The sequence below is a fragment of the Ursus americanus genome, chromosome 10, assembly GCF_024610735.1.
Source record: "Ursus americanus isolate L20-20 chromosome 10, mUrsAme1.1.p, whole genome shotgun sequence".
Taxonomy (NCBI): domain Eukaryota; kingdom Metazoa; phylum Chordata; class Mammalia; order Carnivora; family Ursidae; genus Ursus; species Ursus americanus.
In genome coordinates, this window is record NC_142136.1 from 61,512,855 (window position 1) to 61,532,421 (window position 19,567).

A 19,567-nucleotide genomic window follows, 5' to 3' on the forward strand; every position below is an offset into this window, starting at 1 on the left:
TTTAAGATATCCGTATCTATATGTGTTGCTTAATCATGAGCTTTTCAGAATTTTTGAAATTTCTGAATAATTTCTGAATTATTTCCAAAAAACACTCAATATTGTGCACACAATTAGAAGCGTAGTTTACCCAGACCGTGTTAGAAAAATTGATAATGAATATAGTATTTTATATATATAATATAAATGTATATAAAAGATATTTTTGACAATGAATATTCTGTATATATTTAAGTGATGCTGATGATGGGTAAATTAAATATAGGTCTCATTAACAATAGGTTACGCTCTCCCAAGCAATGTCAAGATCATCATGGTTGAAAATTTTTCAGAATTCCTTCTGAGGATGTGTCAGAGAGCCCTACCCTGTGTCCAGCATCAGCTTGTCTTAGAACTATGTTTTTGGCACCTTATTAGGGAAATTTCAGGAGTGTCTGAGTGTGAGGAGATGACAGAAAGTCTTGTGCTGAGAAGTGGAAAAAGACCATTACATGTGGTTCCACCTATCTATGGTGAGGGAACTCTTGAGACACAATCAAGATATTGCTGGCAATCTCACTTTTTTAAAATTTAATTTGAAAGGAAGACTAAAAGTTTTCTTCTGAGACTGCCTGATTTAGTAAAATGGTCAGAAGGAGAAAAGAAGACAGGGTCAGACAAGGTATTATTATGGGTTGAACTGCTTCCCCTCTAAATTTATAGGTTAAAGTCCTAACCCCCACAACCTGAAAATGTGACCTTATTTGAGGCTATGGTCTTAATTGAGGTAATCAAGTAAAAACGAGGTCATTAGAATGGGTCCTAATTAATATAACTGCTGTCTTTAGAAATAGGGGAAATTTAGACACAGTGACACACATAGAAGATATAAAGACACATAGGGACAAGATAGGTATCTATAAGCCAAAGAAGAGGCGTAGAATAGATCCTTCCCACAGGAAGGAACCAACCCTGCTGACACCCTGATTTTGGACTTCTAGCCTCCAGCACTGTGAGACAAGGAATTTCTGAGTCCATAGGACTTTGTTATGGCAGCCCTAGCAAACTTTTACATGTATATAAACCCCAGTTCGTCATTTTGCCTAATGTGTATATAAACTCTAGCTTACCATTTTACTTATCATTGTAAATTAATAAACACTCACAATCGGAGACAGAATCATTTATGGACACTGTGGCTTTGCTGGGCTCGCCGAGGGCAGCATTCATAGGCATCCGAAGCACCAGTTCAAATTTCTCAATTCCCTCCAGCATCGGTTGCCCAAGGTCATCCAGGATGATAACACGAACAGTCTGCATGTTGACTCCAGGTGCAAAATCTAAATTCCGACTGATTCCCACATAGTCCGTTCCAGCTATACGCATAACAAAAGAATTTTTCAGTTGGGGACTGACTAAACTAAACAAAATTATGAGAAGCAGATTATGTAGATCTATTTATGATTCTTAAAAAAAACCAGAGAGATCAGTATAACATTACAGAAAAATACATTTAATGAAATGTAAAGGATTAGTATCATATTGGTTTTCGAGATGGTAGAACAAAGGTCAGGTTCTGAACTTTATTTTATTTATGTCTAGTGAGTTATTTTGGCTTTAATTATATAATCCCTCTATCTTTATTTTGGAATTCTTGAATGGAGCTAATAAAAATTAGGCCTGAAATAATCAGCACATCAATCATATATGTGATTATCATAAATCACCTATGAAATACATACATTTAAATTTTGTTAACATCAGTTAAATACCTGTATTTATTTTCCAAAGCTACAGAGAATATCCTATTTGGGTGTGTGTTTACCTGTTGGCTAAAGAAACACATTTCAGGTATAAGCTTTTGTCCCACACGCTCCGCCTACACTCACCCTAGGCAAAGAGAGCAATCCTTTATTCTCAAAGACATATTTGATTTTTGGCTTATTTTTTCAGACCCTGGGGTGCAAACCTAGTGTTGGCACCTCCATTTATGTCTAAAGTAGTCACAAACAAAACTGTCAATCTTTAGGCACCATATTCATAAAGACTGGGAGTGGGTGACAAGGGTTTGATATTATTGCTTCTTTGTTTTCATACCTTCTGTTCTTCTAACCCTCATTTTATATATATTCTCTTCACTTCTGAATACACATCTATGAGTGTATCTGACCTTAATTCATTTTTTAAAATCTCTATCTGAATCTCTTTGTGGTTCTTCTTGTATTTTTCCTTTCCTCTGCTTCTTCATCTTTATTCTCACCTCTCTCTCTTTCTCAGATTTGAATTTTTTCTTAAAAAATAACTAATTCGGTGAATCAAATGCTTGTTGGACACTTACTTCATGCAAAGCATTATGCTGGCTCCACTACATGGTATGGTCCCTGCTGGCTTTGTGTGACGAGTGTGTGATGTGCATATGATGTGTGTGTGTGCACATAAGAAAGAAAGTCTGCACTGCTGGCAATTTAGAAGAAAAAAAAGGAAATTTCTCATCCTACGTTTACCCTAAACTTTATGATCAACTCTTTGGAGGTGTAAACTCCAGAATAAAAGGCAAGTGTGTCCCGCTAGGGTAGCTTACATAATGACGTGTGGAAAACGCCTTGGGATCTGAAGTATTAATGAGGACATCTGGTTAAAATGAGGAGGGTTGAACCAAGTTGGAGATGCATATCTGCATGACACTCACACGTCATAAGAGTTCTGTGAGGGGGGCCAGCATGATCATTCTCGTGCATGCCGATGCCATAATAGTCAACCATGTTAGGTTTGCCAAGAGTAGAGAACCAAATTCATGCAAATACAGGCCTTAGAATTTAGGGTCACTGACTCACATGTTTGCAACGTAGCCTCCGATTTGTGGCTTTTCAATGTATTTTCTCACAGTAATACATAGAGCCTAGACCTATCTATGACATGATGCTAATTTCAGAAAAAGTTCTGCTCATCCAGACTGCCTTCATGGGCGTGAAGCAGGTTAGCTTTATTTTGCGTCAAGGTGAGTCGAACCCAGGAGAACAATCAGAAGATCTGCCACAGGAAACGGCTCACCGTCAGCAGAGGGAGGATCCGTTTTCCTTGATCTCACGGTGACACTGGAGGACCTGGACAGGTCGGTGCCTGTTCTCCACACCCGCACCTCCACGTAGCCGGCGCTCTCGTCCACAGGGTACTCGACCTCACCGAAGTAGAAGACAGGTTCTGGGAAGAAGGAAACAGCACCTTGGTGGTTAATTTTTTTTCCCCCCACATCAAGCCTGACTGGCGGAATTCCAGAGAAGAGTTAGCTTCCTTTTACTGACTCCCTTCTATCATATTTTTTCCTTTCAGTAAGATAACAACCCTTTTATCTGTAGATTTATATAGTTTTCAGGTCAAAAGCCCTCTGCTGAAAACCAAAAATACTTATGGTTAAGTGCCTCGTGGAACATTCTCATCTTGAGGCTTGAGTTACTCTGTCCCGCATCTGTGGGATTATAAGTGGCTCTAAATGTACTTCCTGTTCAGTTTAGCTGGTAACATACTCCCCCAAAGGCAACAAAACACACAGGCTGAACTGTGGTAAGTTTGGTCCGACTGTTCATTGTATCATCACTGGAGACTATTCGCATGATGACATTTTCTGGACCGTTACATGTGGCCTTAATCCAGCGTATTTGGGTCTATAATCACCACTGCAGAATTAGCACCTCTTGGCATAACTAGACTACATATATATGATTACCAGTCCTGAAGACTTTAGGGAAGACCCGGACATGACTGTAGGTTACCTGTAGAGTTTTGGGGGTGCCTTATACCAACTGAGCTTCCACTGGAGAAATAAGCTCCTATCAAGGGATTTGTCTTAAACATGTATGAAAATGATGTGACTTAGGTCATGAAGGTAGGACACATGCTTTGGAGACTCTTTCTCCGGTATTGGTGATGAATTGATCCAATCATCATCACTCTCTGATTCCTCCTGTGACTGAGGGTTTACCTTGTGAGACAGCTGCCAAAAGTCACAGGGGTAGCAGTTAGCCAAATAATGAGGGACACGAGAGATAATTCGTGAGCTGACTTATAAAAAAGCTTACTTTGAAGTATTTATAGGCCATAAGAAAGTGTAGAAATAATATAGAGGGTGTATTTTTACCCACTCTGAGTTAATTTTATAACCAAACCTTGACAAAGATATATTGAGTATAGACACAGAATGCTCGCCCTTTGACTTGAGACACTTTAGTCATCTCCGTCTGGTTTCACAAGACTCAAAAGGACTGAGTCTCGAAGGTCATATAGTTAATCAATGTTCTTAAAACACAAGACCCTTAAAGAGATGACCATCATGTCGCAGAGCATCTAGACACACAAAAATCAAGCAAAACCCTACAGTCATGGCTTACAACAAAAGCAATCTATTTCATGCGCTATTTAAATTGAGCATAGGGGCGCCTGGGTGGCGCAGCGGTTAAGCATCTGCCTTTGGCTCAGGGTGTGATCCCAGCATTCTAGGATCGAGCCCCACATCAGGCTCCTCCGCTAGGAGCCTGCTTCTTCCTCTCCCACTCCCCCTGCTTGTCTTCCCTCTCTCGCTGGCTGTCTCTATCAAATAAATAAAATCTTTAAAAAAAAATAAATTGAGCATAAATTCTTTATTTTCTGACCCACATAAATTACCTTTATTAAAACTAGAAAATTACGTTTTGTTTTTTCACGTGGGGGGGCATAATAAAAAGTATGAAGTTCCTCTGAACTCTTGAACAATACAAAAACAACCCTGGAAATTTTGTTTGCATATTTTGGTTCACGGGGTGATAAATCTGCCCAGGGCATACTTCGCCTCCTTCTCATCCTTTCAGCTTGGACAGTGTTGGGGCAAGTGAGTGTGTGTGTACACATGAAGGTGTCAGCTCATTGACCTTAGTCAAGGCAGACCTCAAATACAAGCCAATAAATTCCTCACATTTCTCACACCTAAGCAGGGGGCAAAGGTGAAGGCAGAACTCTGAAAATGCTTATTCTGACCAGATGGCCAAACCAGGCACATCTGTACATGTTTTCAAAGGCTTTTAACATTACTACGGAGGCCTGATCATTGGCATCCAAAGTGATCCCTGTCTCTTCACGCTGCTGGCAAACCATATCGTCATACAAATTAGGTCCTGAGTTCTGGGAGACAGCCATGAAGTAAAACTGAGAGGTTTTACGGGGAGGGGGGGACCTAGGTAATAACAGCACCTCCTATCTTCCCATCTCCCTCCTCCTCACAGATACATAGGAGTGGGACGGATTAAATCATTAAGGGAATATGACTGTTAAACATCGAATGGGCTCTCAGAGACAAACTGATGCAGAACGTGTGTGTTCAGACTCCTTTTGTCAACAATGTGTCGAGTATTTTTTTATGTTATAGTTTAATGGGTAGTTCATATAAGGGAAAATTTATAAAGTCCTATGCAGTACTCTGGAAATTATCCAACTTGTCAATCAGCATAAAGAGTAATGATAATAGTTACCATAGAACATGAATTGTGTGTCTGACACATATAGCTTAATAGGTGTGTGGGGGGTGTCTGTGTGTGTGTGTGTGTGTAGTGTGTGGTATGTGGGGGATGTATGTGTGGGGTGTGTGGGGTGTGTAGCAGAGGAGGAGAGAGAGAAAGGAAGAGAGAGATGAGAGGGTCTGGCACATGTAACAGTGCAATAAATAATATGATTTATGCAAATTGATATAAACAGTATTATCATAATTGTCTATTGTATAGTATGCTGTTACCTCCAGCAGAAAGAAAGAGGGGAAATGGAAAAACGTTTTAATCCTAAACCTCTCAATTTTACTGCAGCAACCAATAGAAGGCATTAGAGCAGATATTTATTTTCTTAAAATTAATTTGTTGGAAATAGGTAGATTTATGTGATTCCTCTCCTTCCTATGCTTCACTGATGACAACTGGAAAATCGACCTATTAATCAGTTGTAATCATTGCAGTGAATGTATAGAGTGATTAATATGATAAGCTTATAACACAATTCAATAGTTTTTATAAGAAAACAATTCTTTTTAACTGCCTAGCTTCTTAGGATATGAATAAAAATAAGTGGCTAGACATGAGTACCGCTCTATCTGTTCAGTGTGGTTGAACGAGCACTGAAAATCGTCATCATTTATTATTATTTCAGTTTCTCAATACCTCGTCAAAAATTTCTACAACTTAAATATTGTTTATAATTGTTACCATTTGGACAGAATCTCCTGTAATATAAATGAGTTAAAAATCCTTCAAGCAGTGAATTGAGTTATAATCACTCAGGATAAATGGCAAGATGTTCCGGGAACATTTTAATGCGTAGGTAATAAGCAAGTGAAAGGAAGCAAAGGATAAATAAACCAAGACTGCCAACAGCTGAAGGATACCTACGCAGAATCCAGAAGAATTGCTTGTTCTGGGAAATTACTATAATTCATGAGCAAGATTTTAACTCCCCTTTCTTCGGCAACATGTTTGTTTTTGTCTAGGAGCTTGGTTTCTCTTAAAAGTTCACTGCAGACCTTTGTCTGTTAGTTTTGTAAAGATCCACGTTACAACTTCAGGTACTTTAGAAAAAGCCTATTTATTCTGTAATCAGATCTCGACTAGGCGCTGTGCTGTGTAAGTTCATAGTCTTAATGGAGAACACAGTCAGTGGCTGATATTGTGACCTGGAATGAGAGAAGAATCTAATAAAGCCATGTATCCTACAGTCTGCGCCACAAAATAGCATAAAACAGTTCTTTCTCACCACTCCAGGACCCATTAATGACACTCCAGAACGCACCTTTACTCCCTCTGCAGAGGAAAGGTAAGTTATGCCCAAAGAGTGTGTGTGTGTGAGCGGTGCAAGGGAGGCTTTAATTTAGCTTAGTGAAATTTATAAGGGAAGCCAAACTTTTCTCTGTATCCTTTGTGGTGTTCCTCTTCTAAGTAAAGGGCACAGATGAAGGTATTGACTACAGAAGAGTCTATGTTAGTTCATTAAACAATAACACACTTGTAAAGAATTTACACACTTACAAAAATTAACGTGCTTTTCTGGGTTGGGGCTACTTTCCCCACCAACAGCAGGGATAGGATCCTGTCTGTTTCTTACAAATGTGGTTGATGAGGAGGCTTGGCAAGCCATGTAAGACACACACCCGCAACAAAGACAAAGGGAAAATAACTTAAGTTTTTCCCCACAGGGAGAAAGTAAACTTTTTTTTCTTGCTAAGTCTATGGTGTCTAGATTGATGTTTACAATTACATTGTGTCTCATGAGATGAAAGAAATAGGTGCCAGAAGTAATTGCTACCTGGAGCCAAATCTTATTTACTCACGTGTACGCGGACCATCAGTCAAGGAAGCTTTGTAGTCCTAACTAACATGTTTGCTTAGAATGGAACAAAATGCAAGCGCGTTCATGCTGTCTTTCAGCTTAGTGCTGAAAATAATACAAAGAAACCTCCCTAAATTATTTCCAACTCAGGTCTCTCTTCTGAGCTCTGGACCTTGAGAACTAGCTGCCTACTCAGCCCTGCGCGCCTCGCGGCAAACTTCTTCCAGAGTCAGTAGAGTCTCCTCCACTGCCTGCTCCTGGTTTCTCTGGGGTCAAGTGCCACTTCCCTAAATTCAGCCAACACACCGGCCACTTTAATCCCCTCCACAGCCACTTAACCAGGCTCTTAACCAAAGATGACATCCCTCCAAGTGAATTTCATCATGGTAATCCAGCTACAGAAAACCTATCAGTGTTTCTCACGGTTCTTAGATTGTTCACAATCTCCTTAACATGGTTTACAAGACATTGGAACTTCTGGTCTCAGTTTACCTTTTAGGTCTCATTTTAGGCCCCCTTCTGCTCAACAGTCTAGTGTCTTGAATGTCTTCAAAGTGTTGCTTCCAGGCTTTGCTGTAGCACCCCCATAGTTTTGCACACTCTTTTCCTCCTCCTCATGGGGGTAACACCTGCTCCTTCCAGGCTTCTGCGTAGAAGTACTTGTGCTGAGAAGCACTCGGTCTTCCCTATCAAAGCCCCCACTCTCTCCACAGGTGGGGTCTCCGAGTTTTCTGAGGGGAAGAATGAAGCCTCCTTCATTCACTGGTGTTTCTCCAACACTTAATGTAATGAATGCTTGGCAGCAGGTGCTCAATCAATAAAATAAGATTTTTTTTTTTCAGAACAAATGAATAAATACATCTTTGTGGTGGGTGAGTTAGAAGACTACACTCTTGGGGCACCTGGGTGGCTCAGTCGGTTAAGTGCCCGACTTTTGATTTTCGCTCAGGTCATGATCTCAGGGTTGTGGGATTGAGCCCTGGATTGGGCTCCGAACTCAGGGGGGAGTCTGCTTGAGATTCTTTCTCTCTCCCTCTGCCCCCTCCCGTCTCTTCCTCTCTCTCAAATAAATAAATAAATAAATCTTCAAAGAAGAGTACACTCTTAGCATCAGGTAATGGGAGTTAAGAAGCCTCTGAAGAAGGAGCAAGTGGTTGTCCTTGTAGTAAAATGACTTTGTAAGGCTGCCTTCTGGATCTGGAGGAAGTCCAAGGGGAAAGGGAACTGAATCATAGTGAACTCAAAGAAAGAGGGTTCTTTCTTTTTAATGCTTTGCCTCCAGGGAATTCCGAGTTGCATGTGCATCAAAATTACCCAAGATCAGGGACGCCTAGGTGGCTCAGTCACTTAAGTGTCTGCCTTGGGCTCAGGTCATGATCCCTGGGTCCTGGGATCGAGCCCCACATCTGGCTCCCAGCTCCCTGGGGAGCCTGCTTCTCCCTCTCCCTTTGCCCCTCCCCCTGCTTGTGCTCTCTCTCTCAAATAAATAAAATCTTAAAAAGAAAAAAAAAAGAAGAATCACCCAAGATTTAAAAACTGAATTGATGCTAGGCCTCACCTCCAGTTTATGGAATTAGAATTTCCAGTGGGCGCCCCAGGCACGTGTTTCTCTTTCTTGTTTTTGTTAATGAAAAATATTTTATAGTAGTTTTCAGTTCACAGCAAAATTGAACAGAAGGAAAAGACATTTCCTCTATATCCTGACCCCCTCTCACACTGCACCAGTGTTTTTAAAAACCTTTATAGGTGTCAGCCATCTGTACGTTGTTTTAGCTCATTTCCATGTCTTTAGCAAATAATGACTACTTACTGGATATCACACTAATTGTTTTGATTCAATATCTTCATCCTCATGATCACCTTATGAGATATGTACCATATTAATCTTGTTTTCACAGAGAAGGAAACTAAGGATTAAGGAGGTTAAGAGATTTGTCCAAAGTCACACATGAGGGACATGGTGGACACCCAGACAAAGCCCGAGACCTCAACTGCACTAACTAATGTTAACTGAGGTAAGAGAGGGGTCATAATACAAAGGTTTTCAAGCACTGGGTGACGTATGGAAGTGTTGAATCACTATATTGTACACCTGAAACTAACGGAACATTGACGTCTGCTTAAAGGCAACTTTGTGATTTTATATCTTACATTCTCTAATATAGCAGCAACGATAGATTTAGAAAATAGGGTTTTCCCAAGGTTTATCATATAGAAATACTAACATAAGTATACAGAGATACATACGTATGTATGTTTATTATACTTCATTTGTATCAGGGCACAACTGGAAACAATCCTCAAATCTATCAGAAGCAGACTGGTTAAATAAATTACAGTTCATTCATAAAAATGAAATACCAGGTTACTAGTTGATTTTTTTCTTTTCTTTTTTTTTTTTTAATTTTTTTTTCCTCTTAGGTAAAAGACCTAGTAGAGACCCTGACATCTGCTTAAAGGCGATTGTGATTTTATATCTTACACTCTCTAATCCAGCAGCAGTGATAGATTAAAATTAAAGGTAATATGCCGTTTCTTTTTGGTAGCTTTGATGACGTGCCCCTTTATTGTTAATATACTTGATAAGGAAAGAAGAGCTGTGCTCAAAACAAGATAAACATCTCTGTGGACTAAAAAGGTAAGAACATCATAGTGGTGAGTGGAGCCAAAGCCAGTGGTCGTGCTCGTCTCTGAAGTCTGGAGATGGGCTGTGATTCAACATTTGAGTCATAGAAACCAAACAAAAGCATAATTCAAAAATGAAGGCAAAATATAGATATTTCGAGGCAACAAAGTTGAAGAGGTTTTTAGTCATCTATAGATGCACACTGAGAAACTGCCAAAAGTACAGGAAAAAAAAAACAAATCAAAGGGAAGAACTGTACATACAAGAACCAATAAAATATGCTGGTAAATCCACCTAACTATTAACTGCAGGCATAAATAATAGTCACATTTTTCCTTCTCTATTTTTCAATAGCAGTATTAACTAAAGTCCAAATATGATTTAAAGAAAATCATTAATAAAGAGGAACTCTATAAAAAGACAGTTCACCAAGTTTATACAATGATCTTGAATTTGAATTGAAATATGTAAAGCAAAGACTGACAAAATTACACGAAAATATTGATTAATCTACAATTTGAGTGGTTTTTTTATTGCACAACTCTCAGAAAATGATAGATGAACAATTTGTAGAAATACAAAAAAAAACTGCAACATAATCTTTGCATAATGTATGTATGAATCCATGCTCCCCAAAACAAAATATTAGTATTCAGAATAAATTAAAACTCCTATGAATCTATAACAAAATGTCTTTTTTTTTTTTTTTGAGTTAGAGAGTAAGAGAGAGAGAGTGTACATGCAAGTGGGGAGGGGTAGAGGGAGAGGGAGAGAGAATCTTATGCAAGCTCCACGCCCTGTGCAGAGCCTGACATGGGCTCGATCCCATGACCTGAATTGAAATAGAGTCGGACACTTAACTGACTGAGCCACCCAGGCACCCCTATAGCAAAAATTCTAAAAGCAAATGGAAATATTGGAGTTATATAAGCATTCAAGTCTCAGAAGAGGAAACTTCCATTGTTATATGTAAATAACCTTAAAATGAGACGTTATTTAATACTCACAAGATTGGCAAAACCTAAATAGTTCATTCAACAGGATGAGAAAACAGACATTGTCATATGCTGCTGGTGGGAGTGCAAATAGATTCAATCACTTTAGAGAGACTTGGCAATATCTGGTAAACTTGAAATTGTAAATCTAGCATGACTCATCAAGTCTACCTTTTGGTAACTATCCTACAGAAGTTTTGTGCATGTATACTTAGAAACATTTACAGGTATGTTTAATGCAACATTATATATACTTACAAAACAAGGGGAAAACCCAAATGTTCATGAGTGAGGGAATGGATAATTAAACTCATCTAAATGTAATGACTAAGTTGTACACCTGAAACTAATGTCACACTGTATGCCAACCATACTAAAACAAAACAAAACTAAAAACAAAAAACCATATTCATCTAAATGCATCAAAATAACAGATCTTGAAAACACCATGCTAATTAAAAAAACAAAAAAAGCAAGTTGCCATAGATACATAACCAATTCATAATCATTGCTGCTTTGGGGGACTATGGTAGTTGAATGATATCAGAAGGGACTTACACTTCATGAAAAGTGCTTAATTCCTTTAGAAGATCTGAAGCAACTATGAAAAGTGGTAACCATTAGTTTTAGATGGAGCACATGTTATCCTGTATTTTTTTTTACATTTTTGTAGAGTTTTTTATAAAACTTTACCATGATAATTATAGAATGGTATGCATAAGATGATTCATTTTATTAAAATGCATGTATATTGATTTTTTTTAAACGATTTTATTTATTTATTTATTTATTTATTTATTTATTTATTTATTTATTTAATTTGAGAGAGAGTGAGAAAGAGAGAGCACAAGCAGGGGGAAGGGAAAAGAGAGAAGGAGAAGCAGACTCCTCGCTGAGCAGGGAGACCGATGTGGGACTCGATCCCAGGACGCTGAGATCATGACCTGAGCTGAAGGCAGACATTTGACTGACTGAGCCACCCAGGCGCCCTATATTGTTAATGCATAGAAAAATAGGACAGAATGAATGTCAAGCTGCTAACTGGTTATTTCCTAAGGATGGGATTATGAGGAAATTTGATCTCCTTTGCTACACATTTCTTACATACCTTAATTTGCAATACACCTAACGTTTTTTTCAAGTAGCATCTATTATTTTGAAAGTAAGGAAAACAAGGGGGGAAATCTGATGAACTTTCTCCTATAAATAACATCTTCAAAAAATAAGTTTTAAACAATTTTGACTGGGCCTTTCCCTACTTTTCTTTCAAGAAATACTTTAAATACATAAACACACATTCTTAAGACTGACCTCATAGCTAGGCTTTAAAAAGCATTTTCAAAATTCTTGTTGAAAAATAAAGTTCAAATGTGTATTTAAGGGAAAAGCTTAGGAGTATGTATCAGTTTAAAGGCATGTTTTGACATTTCTTTTTCTTGCCAACTATAATTTTCTCAGAGAGAATAAAGAAAAGTCAGTACATGTCTAGAACGCTGATAATTTAAGGACTGAATCTTCCCAAGATTTCAGCTGAGAATACATGGCAAGCCTTTCTCCAAAAGGATAATGTTATTAGAAATTTTAATGCCAATTTAGTTTCACTCCAAAACTCTGATTTTGTCTTTTCCAGGGTCTATATAAGCTTAAAACAAAGTTTAAATGTTATGGTCATCAGAATTTTCCACCATCTAGTAGCATTTGAAAGTCTTCCTATATGTTCTTTACTCAACAAATATTCTTGAGTATCCTGCCTTCTAGGAGGGTGTTGTGGGGTTTCTGGGGTAACTTTTTATTTTTGTTTCTATCTTAAATGATATATCGCATAAACAGAAGGGGAAGGAAAACCTGGTCATGACCCACCAATTGATTTCTCAACCCAATGGGATATAATTTACAATTTCCTAAACATTACTCTTAATTTATGACAATGTTTTCCAAAGGTGGTCACAAATCCATATGGCAAGCCCCAAGGGGTTTTTAAAATGTAAATTCCTGGGGTCTCACCTCAAATCAACAAAATCAAAATCGCAAAAAATTTAAACTGTTTCAGGTGAACAGTCTGCACACTGCAGTCTGAGAATCATGGTCAGGAGCGGGGTGGTGGGGCGGGGGCGCAGGGACTGCACCAGGCGGCAGGTGCTATGGTGCAGAGGTTCTCCGCGGGTTGTAGTACGCTGGAGGCAGCAGGATGGCATCCCAGAGAAGAAAAATGCTCCATATTCAGGCTGAGCAGGTTTTGACAGCAGTTAAAAGGAACGACGTCTCAGAAGGATGAGGAGCAGCCAACTCCTGAGCATGTGTGGTGGGTTAAAAAGCAGTGTGGCTCATGTATATGGAGTTCCCGAGAGTGCAAAGATGAGGGTTGAAGTTGAGGTTACCGCCAGTGGTGGCTGTGTTCGTTCGTGCATTGGATGCCAAGAACTATGGACAATGGGCAGTCACTAATCATTTTTAAGCAGAAGTGACACAATCAGGACCTGATTTGCAAAAAGGGAACCAGGGTGATTGACTGAAGCAGGGAGAGACTAGAGGCTGGAGGAGGTTAGGGAACGACAGTGGAGAGAAGAGTTAGTGAGGTCTTACGATAGGGCCTGAAGGTGGGAATATTGAGAATTCAAGCTTCCAGAAGAGTTTCAAACATAGACTGGTAATGCTTTGTGATCAATTAAATGTGGGCGGCGATATGAAGTGGATGAGTAGGGGGTATCCAGCTTGGTCAACGGGGCAGGTTTTGAATGTGAAGGGCATCCATGTTGTCATTCGTAGTTGCTTTTGCCAACCGATTGCTCTGTTCCATAATCATTCTCTCTACTTTCATCTGCTTTCTCAAAACTCTTGGATGATCTATTTCTTCAAAAACTATATACAAGCATGCTGTATTTATATCTGTGGATCCTTCCTTTAGGGCAGATGAAGATTCCCAGTTTTTTGTGGTTAAGAAGCCAGATGAGAGTATCCTCTAGATTTTCACAGGGATAATATATTTAATTAAACCTAAGGTTACAAGTGCTTGGCCTGTCACAGGCTCTTGATAAACACGAATCACTATTTTCATTATATAATACAGATACTTTCTATTCATATGTATACTGTTACATCTCAAACCGAATGGGATGATAAATACTAGACAACTAAATGATAAGTATGTGAGAAAGGATATTTACTTAGAGCATCTGTGTGATAGAAAAAGATGTGATAGCCACACTGCGGAATACTATGTCACCACTAAAAAGAATAAACAGGGTATATGGGTGCTGGCATAAAAAGCTTTTCATGATACATTGCTCTGTGAAACAAACACAGCATGAGGTAATATGTGTCCTATGATCATGTAGTAATAACAGATACTTATTTTCAGTGCGTCTGAACTGTTCTAATACATATATCTCGTTGAATCCTCCTGACGACCCTCTGAAGTAGGTACTCTCACCATATTCACTTTACTGATGATGCCTGCCAGTCAAGTCCAGACGTTTAAGATCAAGAGCTAATACATGAAAGGAAATCAGGCCATCTGCCTCTAGAATATGTTCTAGTTGCCACTTCACTATAGCAATAATTACCTCTGATCAGAGTGAAAATAAATGTGTGCCTGTAAGTGTGTACAGAAAAAAATCCACACATTGCACTCAAGTGACCTCAAGGAAGAGGGGTGGTTTTGGTGAGGGAGATAACCAGACTCTCCCCATTTAGTGATGTACTTCTTTTTAGTAGTCATGTAATACTTCTGTAATAAAAAGACTAATATACACAAGGATTAAGCTGCATAACGTACCTCTTTAAACATAGCCGCAAAATATTATTAAAGATAAAAAGATTAACGAGAGGGCAAAGAGTCTGTCCCATCCTGTTAAAATCCGTAAGACATTTTTTTACTCTTAACAGTTTCTGGCATCTTTACTGACTTGCTGTGGTATCTCACAGTGTTGTGGATGCGTACACTCTCGAGGGAACTGAGCAGTTATTTTGCCTTCGAAGAAACCATTATCTCTGAATCCCAAGGCCCTGCAAAATTTGTCTTTCCTTTCTTCTATATAACCTACTTCTAGTTGACAGCTGTCAAGCTGGTCCTTCCCCTAACACTTCTCACACTGCACTTGACACGCTAGAGTCAAATGACTCATCCACTCACTCCTGTCCCTCTTTAGATCTTCCCAAAGGCAGAAATTGTGTATGTTCATCTGTAAACTCCAAGGAGAAGCATGCAGCCCAGAATAGGAGGGGGCATCAAAAAATGTGTGGAGACATAAGCGAAGACGATAACAGCTTCCAGAGTTTCTTATCCAAAGTAACCATTTTGGCTCCAAAGTTCATCTTGTGAGGGAGATATACACCAATTAATATTATAGTTAACGTCATAGTAATATTACAAAATAATTGCCACATTTATTGAGTGTCTGCCTCTGCCAGTCACTTTAGAATGTCTACAATCATTTTTCTTCTTTCTCTGAAAACAATTAAATACCTGGAAAGGTGAACATTTTTTGAATATTTTCTTTGAAGATGTGTAATGAGAGTTTCCTTGCGTGACAAGAGAGGAACACAATAGTCTATGTAAGAGAAAACTAGAATATTAGAGCTCATTATTCCTCAGTTGTGAAGAAAAATTTCTTCATCAAAAAAATATCATCATAGGAGGGAAAGAAAACAAAGTATCACTTTAGGCTTAAACTCCCCATACCTCGAAAATTGTTACTGCTCCAAAAACCACCAATCAGAAGGCAAACGTGTATATTTTTATTCCTACTGACTAAAGTGAACTTCACAAGTAAGATTTCAGAATCAATGGAGACTCTGACATCAGGGTGATTTATGTGGGAATCCCAACAGCTGAACGAAGAAGGATTATGACCAACATAATGTCAAACACAATCTGTGTGAGGTCTCAGGAATAAAAGCATGTGGTTGACACTTGACAAATAAATAATCTTGACCACAGACTGCTCAACAATTGAGACTTGAAACATGTCCGCGGGCGGCAAAGGAAGGGACTCCAGAATAAATAGGCCAAACTACTCCATTTCCAGCTGAGAGGAATGTGCTCCTTTCTTGTCAGAGTCCTTCTTCCTTGTTCCTCCTCGTGAGTGCTACACAATAGCAGCTTTGCCTTTGCTCCATCGTTTCTGGTGTAGTCCATGAAAAGCGGTCCCAAGAGTCTTCCATCCTTTCATGTTTGGGTGGGGAAAAAACACACCCCACTGTTCCACAAGCCATGGGTGCTAGTCTCTTTTTAGGCACTTCTGAAATGCCTTGACATTGGGGAAGTCAGCCTCTTTGGTTCTTGGCTTTCTGGTCTACAATATGTGGATCATCCAGTTGGGTCTCTGTGAAGTCCCATCACGAAGCTTTCAGGTCCGTGCACATTCTTCTTGCTCTTCTTGGACACTGGTGTTTTCCTTGTCAATATGATATGAGCTGGCAGAGATTTCTCTCATTTAGCATTCATGCGACCTGTTCATGCTTACTTCCTGCATTCTTTATTGAAAAGAAAATAGTGCTTCCTCTCAAGGAAAAACAGTTAGAAGACCATTCTTGTCTCAGAAATGGTTTGCAAACTAAGGATAAACCCTAAACCAAGATGATAAAAATGTAGACATTATGATTTTTCATATGACTTCTTACATTCAGATAAAATGTACTCAATAACATACAGGACTCCTAAGATAGCACCTTGTTTAATCATTCGAACTTGTGTTTTGTTTTAATTTATAGAGAATCAAAAACTAATTTTTTAAAAGAGTAAAATTAAAATATAAAGCCATAGGGGGTGCCTGGGTGGCTCGGGTGGCTCAGTCAGTTGAGCGTCCGACTCCTGATTTTGGCTCAGGTCATGATCTCAGGGTGATGAGATCGAGCCCTGCGTCGGGCTACATGCTCAGTGACGAGTCCACTTAGGATTCTCAGTCTCCCTCTCTCTCTGCCCCTCCCCCCACCTGTGCACATACTCTCTCTCTCAAAAAATAAAACAAAACAAAATAAGGCCATATCACCTCCTAGGGTGTCTCTCCGTACATCCCGAGTTGGGACTGAGGAACAGTCATGGCTGAGATGTGTGATTTTAGTGGTGAAAGCGTGGCTCAGAGAGGAGGTCGGTAATGGAATTGGGCAGCTAAATAAATGGTCCATATAGGGAAACTTAAAAGCCAATTCAAGACCGTTAGTGTTCAGATAAATATAGTGTCACTAAGAAGCTGCTGAGCGTCTGTAATCTAACGGCTCAATAGAAACTGGGGCAGACAGAGTTGTCCAGAGCAATGGTAATGCCTCTTTGCAACCTTTAGGTGGGAGACTAACATTGCTCGTCAGAGAAGGACCTCAAAAATTCAAGTGAGCTAAAAGGTACACATTTTGTTCTTAAAATGTACACATTTTGTTCTTATTTTAGCATTTTGTAAACACATGAAATGTATTTTTTTGATAAACGGAGCTCTGTCCTGTTTTGTCTTTTTTTCATATTATAAAAAAATAGTAAGTAGCCCTGGTCAGCCTGCTGTCTCTAGGCATTCATCCATTCATTTGTTACATATTTATTGAACACGTCTTATGGGTTAAGCACCATGCTCCACGCTGGCCATACCGATGGAGACACAGCCCTTATCTTTGAAGAGTTTCTGATCCAGTAGTTGAAACAGAAAGTAAACACACCATTGCACTGTTGTCTTAACAATAATAATAATGCTAACTAAACGTACCGGTGTTCTAAGTACTTTACATATATTTACTTATTTATTCTTCATAACAGCCCTAGGAGATAGGTGTTATCATGAGCAAAGTGGGTATTGACAGGTGATATCTCTCCTAAGACAGAGCCAGGATTAGACACCAGGCAGTATGGTTTCCCAAGCATTTAGCCTCCATGCATGAACAACTCTAATTGCTTGAATTGTGCTACCTGATTTTGTTAATTATTGATGTTACAAATTGTGTCTATCTCCTTGCTCATTCGTCCCAACTTAAAATTATCATAAATTATCTTTTCCTCAATACTACCACACCTTCGTTCACACCCACAAGCATGAAAGTTTTTCCTTTCTTCCTTTCCCTTGAATAATAACTTAAAAAGACTATCCATTATCTTTAACTTTTTCAGCTCCCATTAACATCGAAACTTATTGGTACATGGCTTCATCTTCCAAAGCATCGGGAAATCCTCTCTCTCCAAGTTAGCTATTCTTTGTTAAATCCAACTGCATACTGCAAATCTGTGTTCTTTTTTTCTCTCCGCAGAATTTAACGCTGTGGACCATAACTGTCTTCCTGAATCTCTTAATCCTTTTCCTTCCATAATACCTCTCTCCTCTGGTTATTCTCTCATCTCTCCCCTGTTCCTTAATTGTGGGTGTTTTCTTTTAAAGAGAAAATGGCCATTAAGTGCTCAGCACATTACCTGCACATAGTTAAGTGCCAGTTAGTGCTCGTAAGTCATTATTCTTATCAGCAGCTGGATTTTGAGGCACTGATGTGAGTTAGCCAGGTAGAGTATGAGGAGGTGGAGTGCGAGGCTGTCCCAAGCAGAAACCACAGCACAGAGCTTCACACATTTGGGGGCTGCAGAGCATCTGGCAGGTTTGGGATGCTGCCCAGGAGTGAGGAGGTGGGGGAAGAAGAAAACCAGAAAGCAATGGCCAGGTCACACAGGACCTTGTATGCCAAGCAAAGGGACCTAGAAGTTGTCACGTGAGAGATGTAGTCAGTTTTTGGTTTTTCTTTTTTTGGAGAGAGATGAGATAGCTCGAGAGCATGCATGTGAGTGGGAGAGGGGCAGAGCGAAGGGAGTGGGAGAGAATCTTAAGCAGGCTCCATGCTGAGGGCAGAGCCCCATCAGGTTCCATCTCACCACCCTAAGATCATGACCTGGGCTGAAATCAAGAGTCAGACACTTAACCGACTGAGCCACCCAGGCGCCCCAGGGTGTGCTCAGTTTTAAGAAGGGCAGGGCAGTGATAAGATGAGTGTTTAGGGGGTCTGGAGGATAGATAGGCTGGGGGTGGGCTAACTGGAAGCAGGGAGACTAGTTAATGACAACTGCAGGATTCTGGGCCAAGTATGAAGCTGGCTGGTCGAGGTGGTGGCAGTTCTGACAGGGAAGAGAGTAAGGATATGGTATTCGAAGATATAAAGGAGGCAGAATTAGGGATTTGGGGTGGGGAGTGAGAGAAAGGAGTCTAGCACTGGTAGAACTGCTTACCAAGATTAGGAATACAGGAGAAAAACCAGGTTAGAGCAAGAGCCACCTGCCCTAGTCTATTTCTTTGGTGTTTTCCCGATTTGCTTTGATTTCTTTCAGAAGTTAAGTCCCTAGACCCATGCTAACTTGTGTGCCTATAATACTTTCCCTTTACTGTTTAAAAACAAAAAGAAGATTCCATACATAAGTAAATTACTGGATTTTCCATAATTATAACACAAGGGTTTGATGGAGTTTCCCTCTTCACAGAAATGTCAAGGGATGCAGTGTTTTGAACAAAGTAATGAAGCTCTCCTCAGAGAATTAATCAAACATCTTCTCCTGCTGGTAGTTTATTTGTCACCTCAGTACATTGAACTGGATCCAGTAACACTGGTATTTAGACATACCGACATTTTAAAGAACTTCAAAATATGCATTCTGGACCAGTGTCAGTTAAAACAT

At 39.5% G+C, this 19,567-nt stretch overlaps 1 protein-coding gene across 1 annotated transcript in view; it reads right to left on the reverse strand.

Annotated features, from left to right (window-relative positions):
• The window catches only part of FREM2 (FRAS1 related extracellular matrix 2), a 156,547-nt gene that overhangs the window by 36,416 nt on the left and 100,564 nt on the right, over positions 1 to 19,567 (reverse strand). The window contains exons 7-8 of the mRNA XM_045796914.2: positions 3,031 to 3,180; positions 1,146 to 1,355 (exon numbers count right to left, since the gene is read on the reverse strand). Of these exons, the coding sequence (XP_045652870.2) occupies positions 1,146 to 1,355; positions 3,031 to 3,180 (360 nt within the window). The remainder of the gene's footprint in view (positions 1 to 1,145; positions 1,356 to 3,030; positions 3,181 to 19,567) is intronic.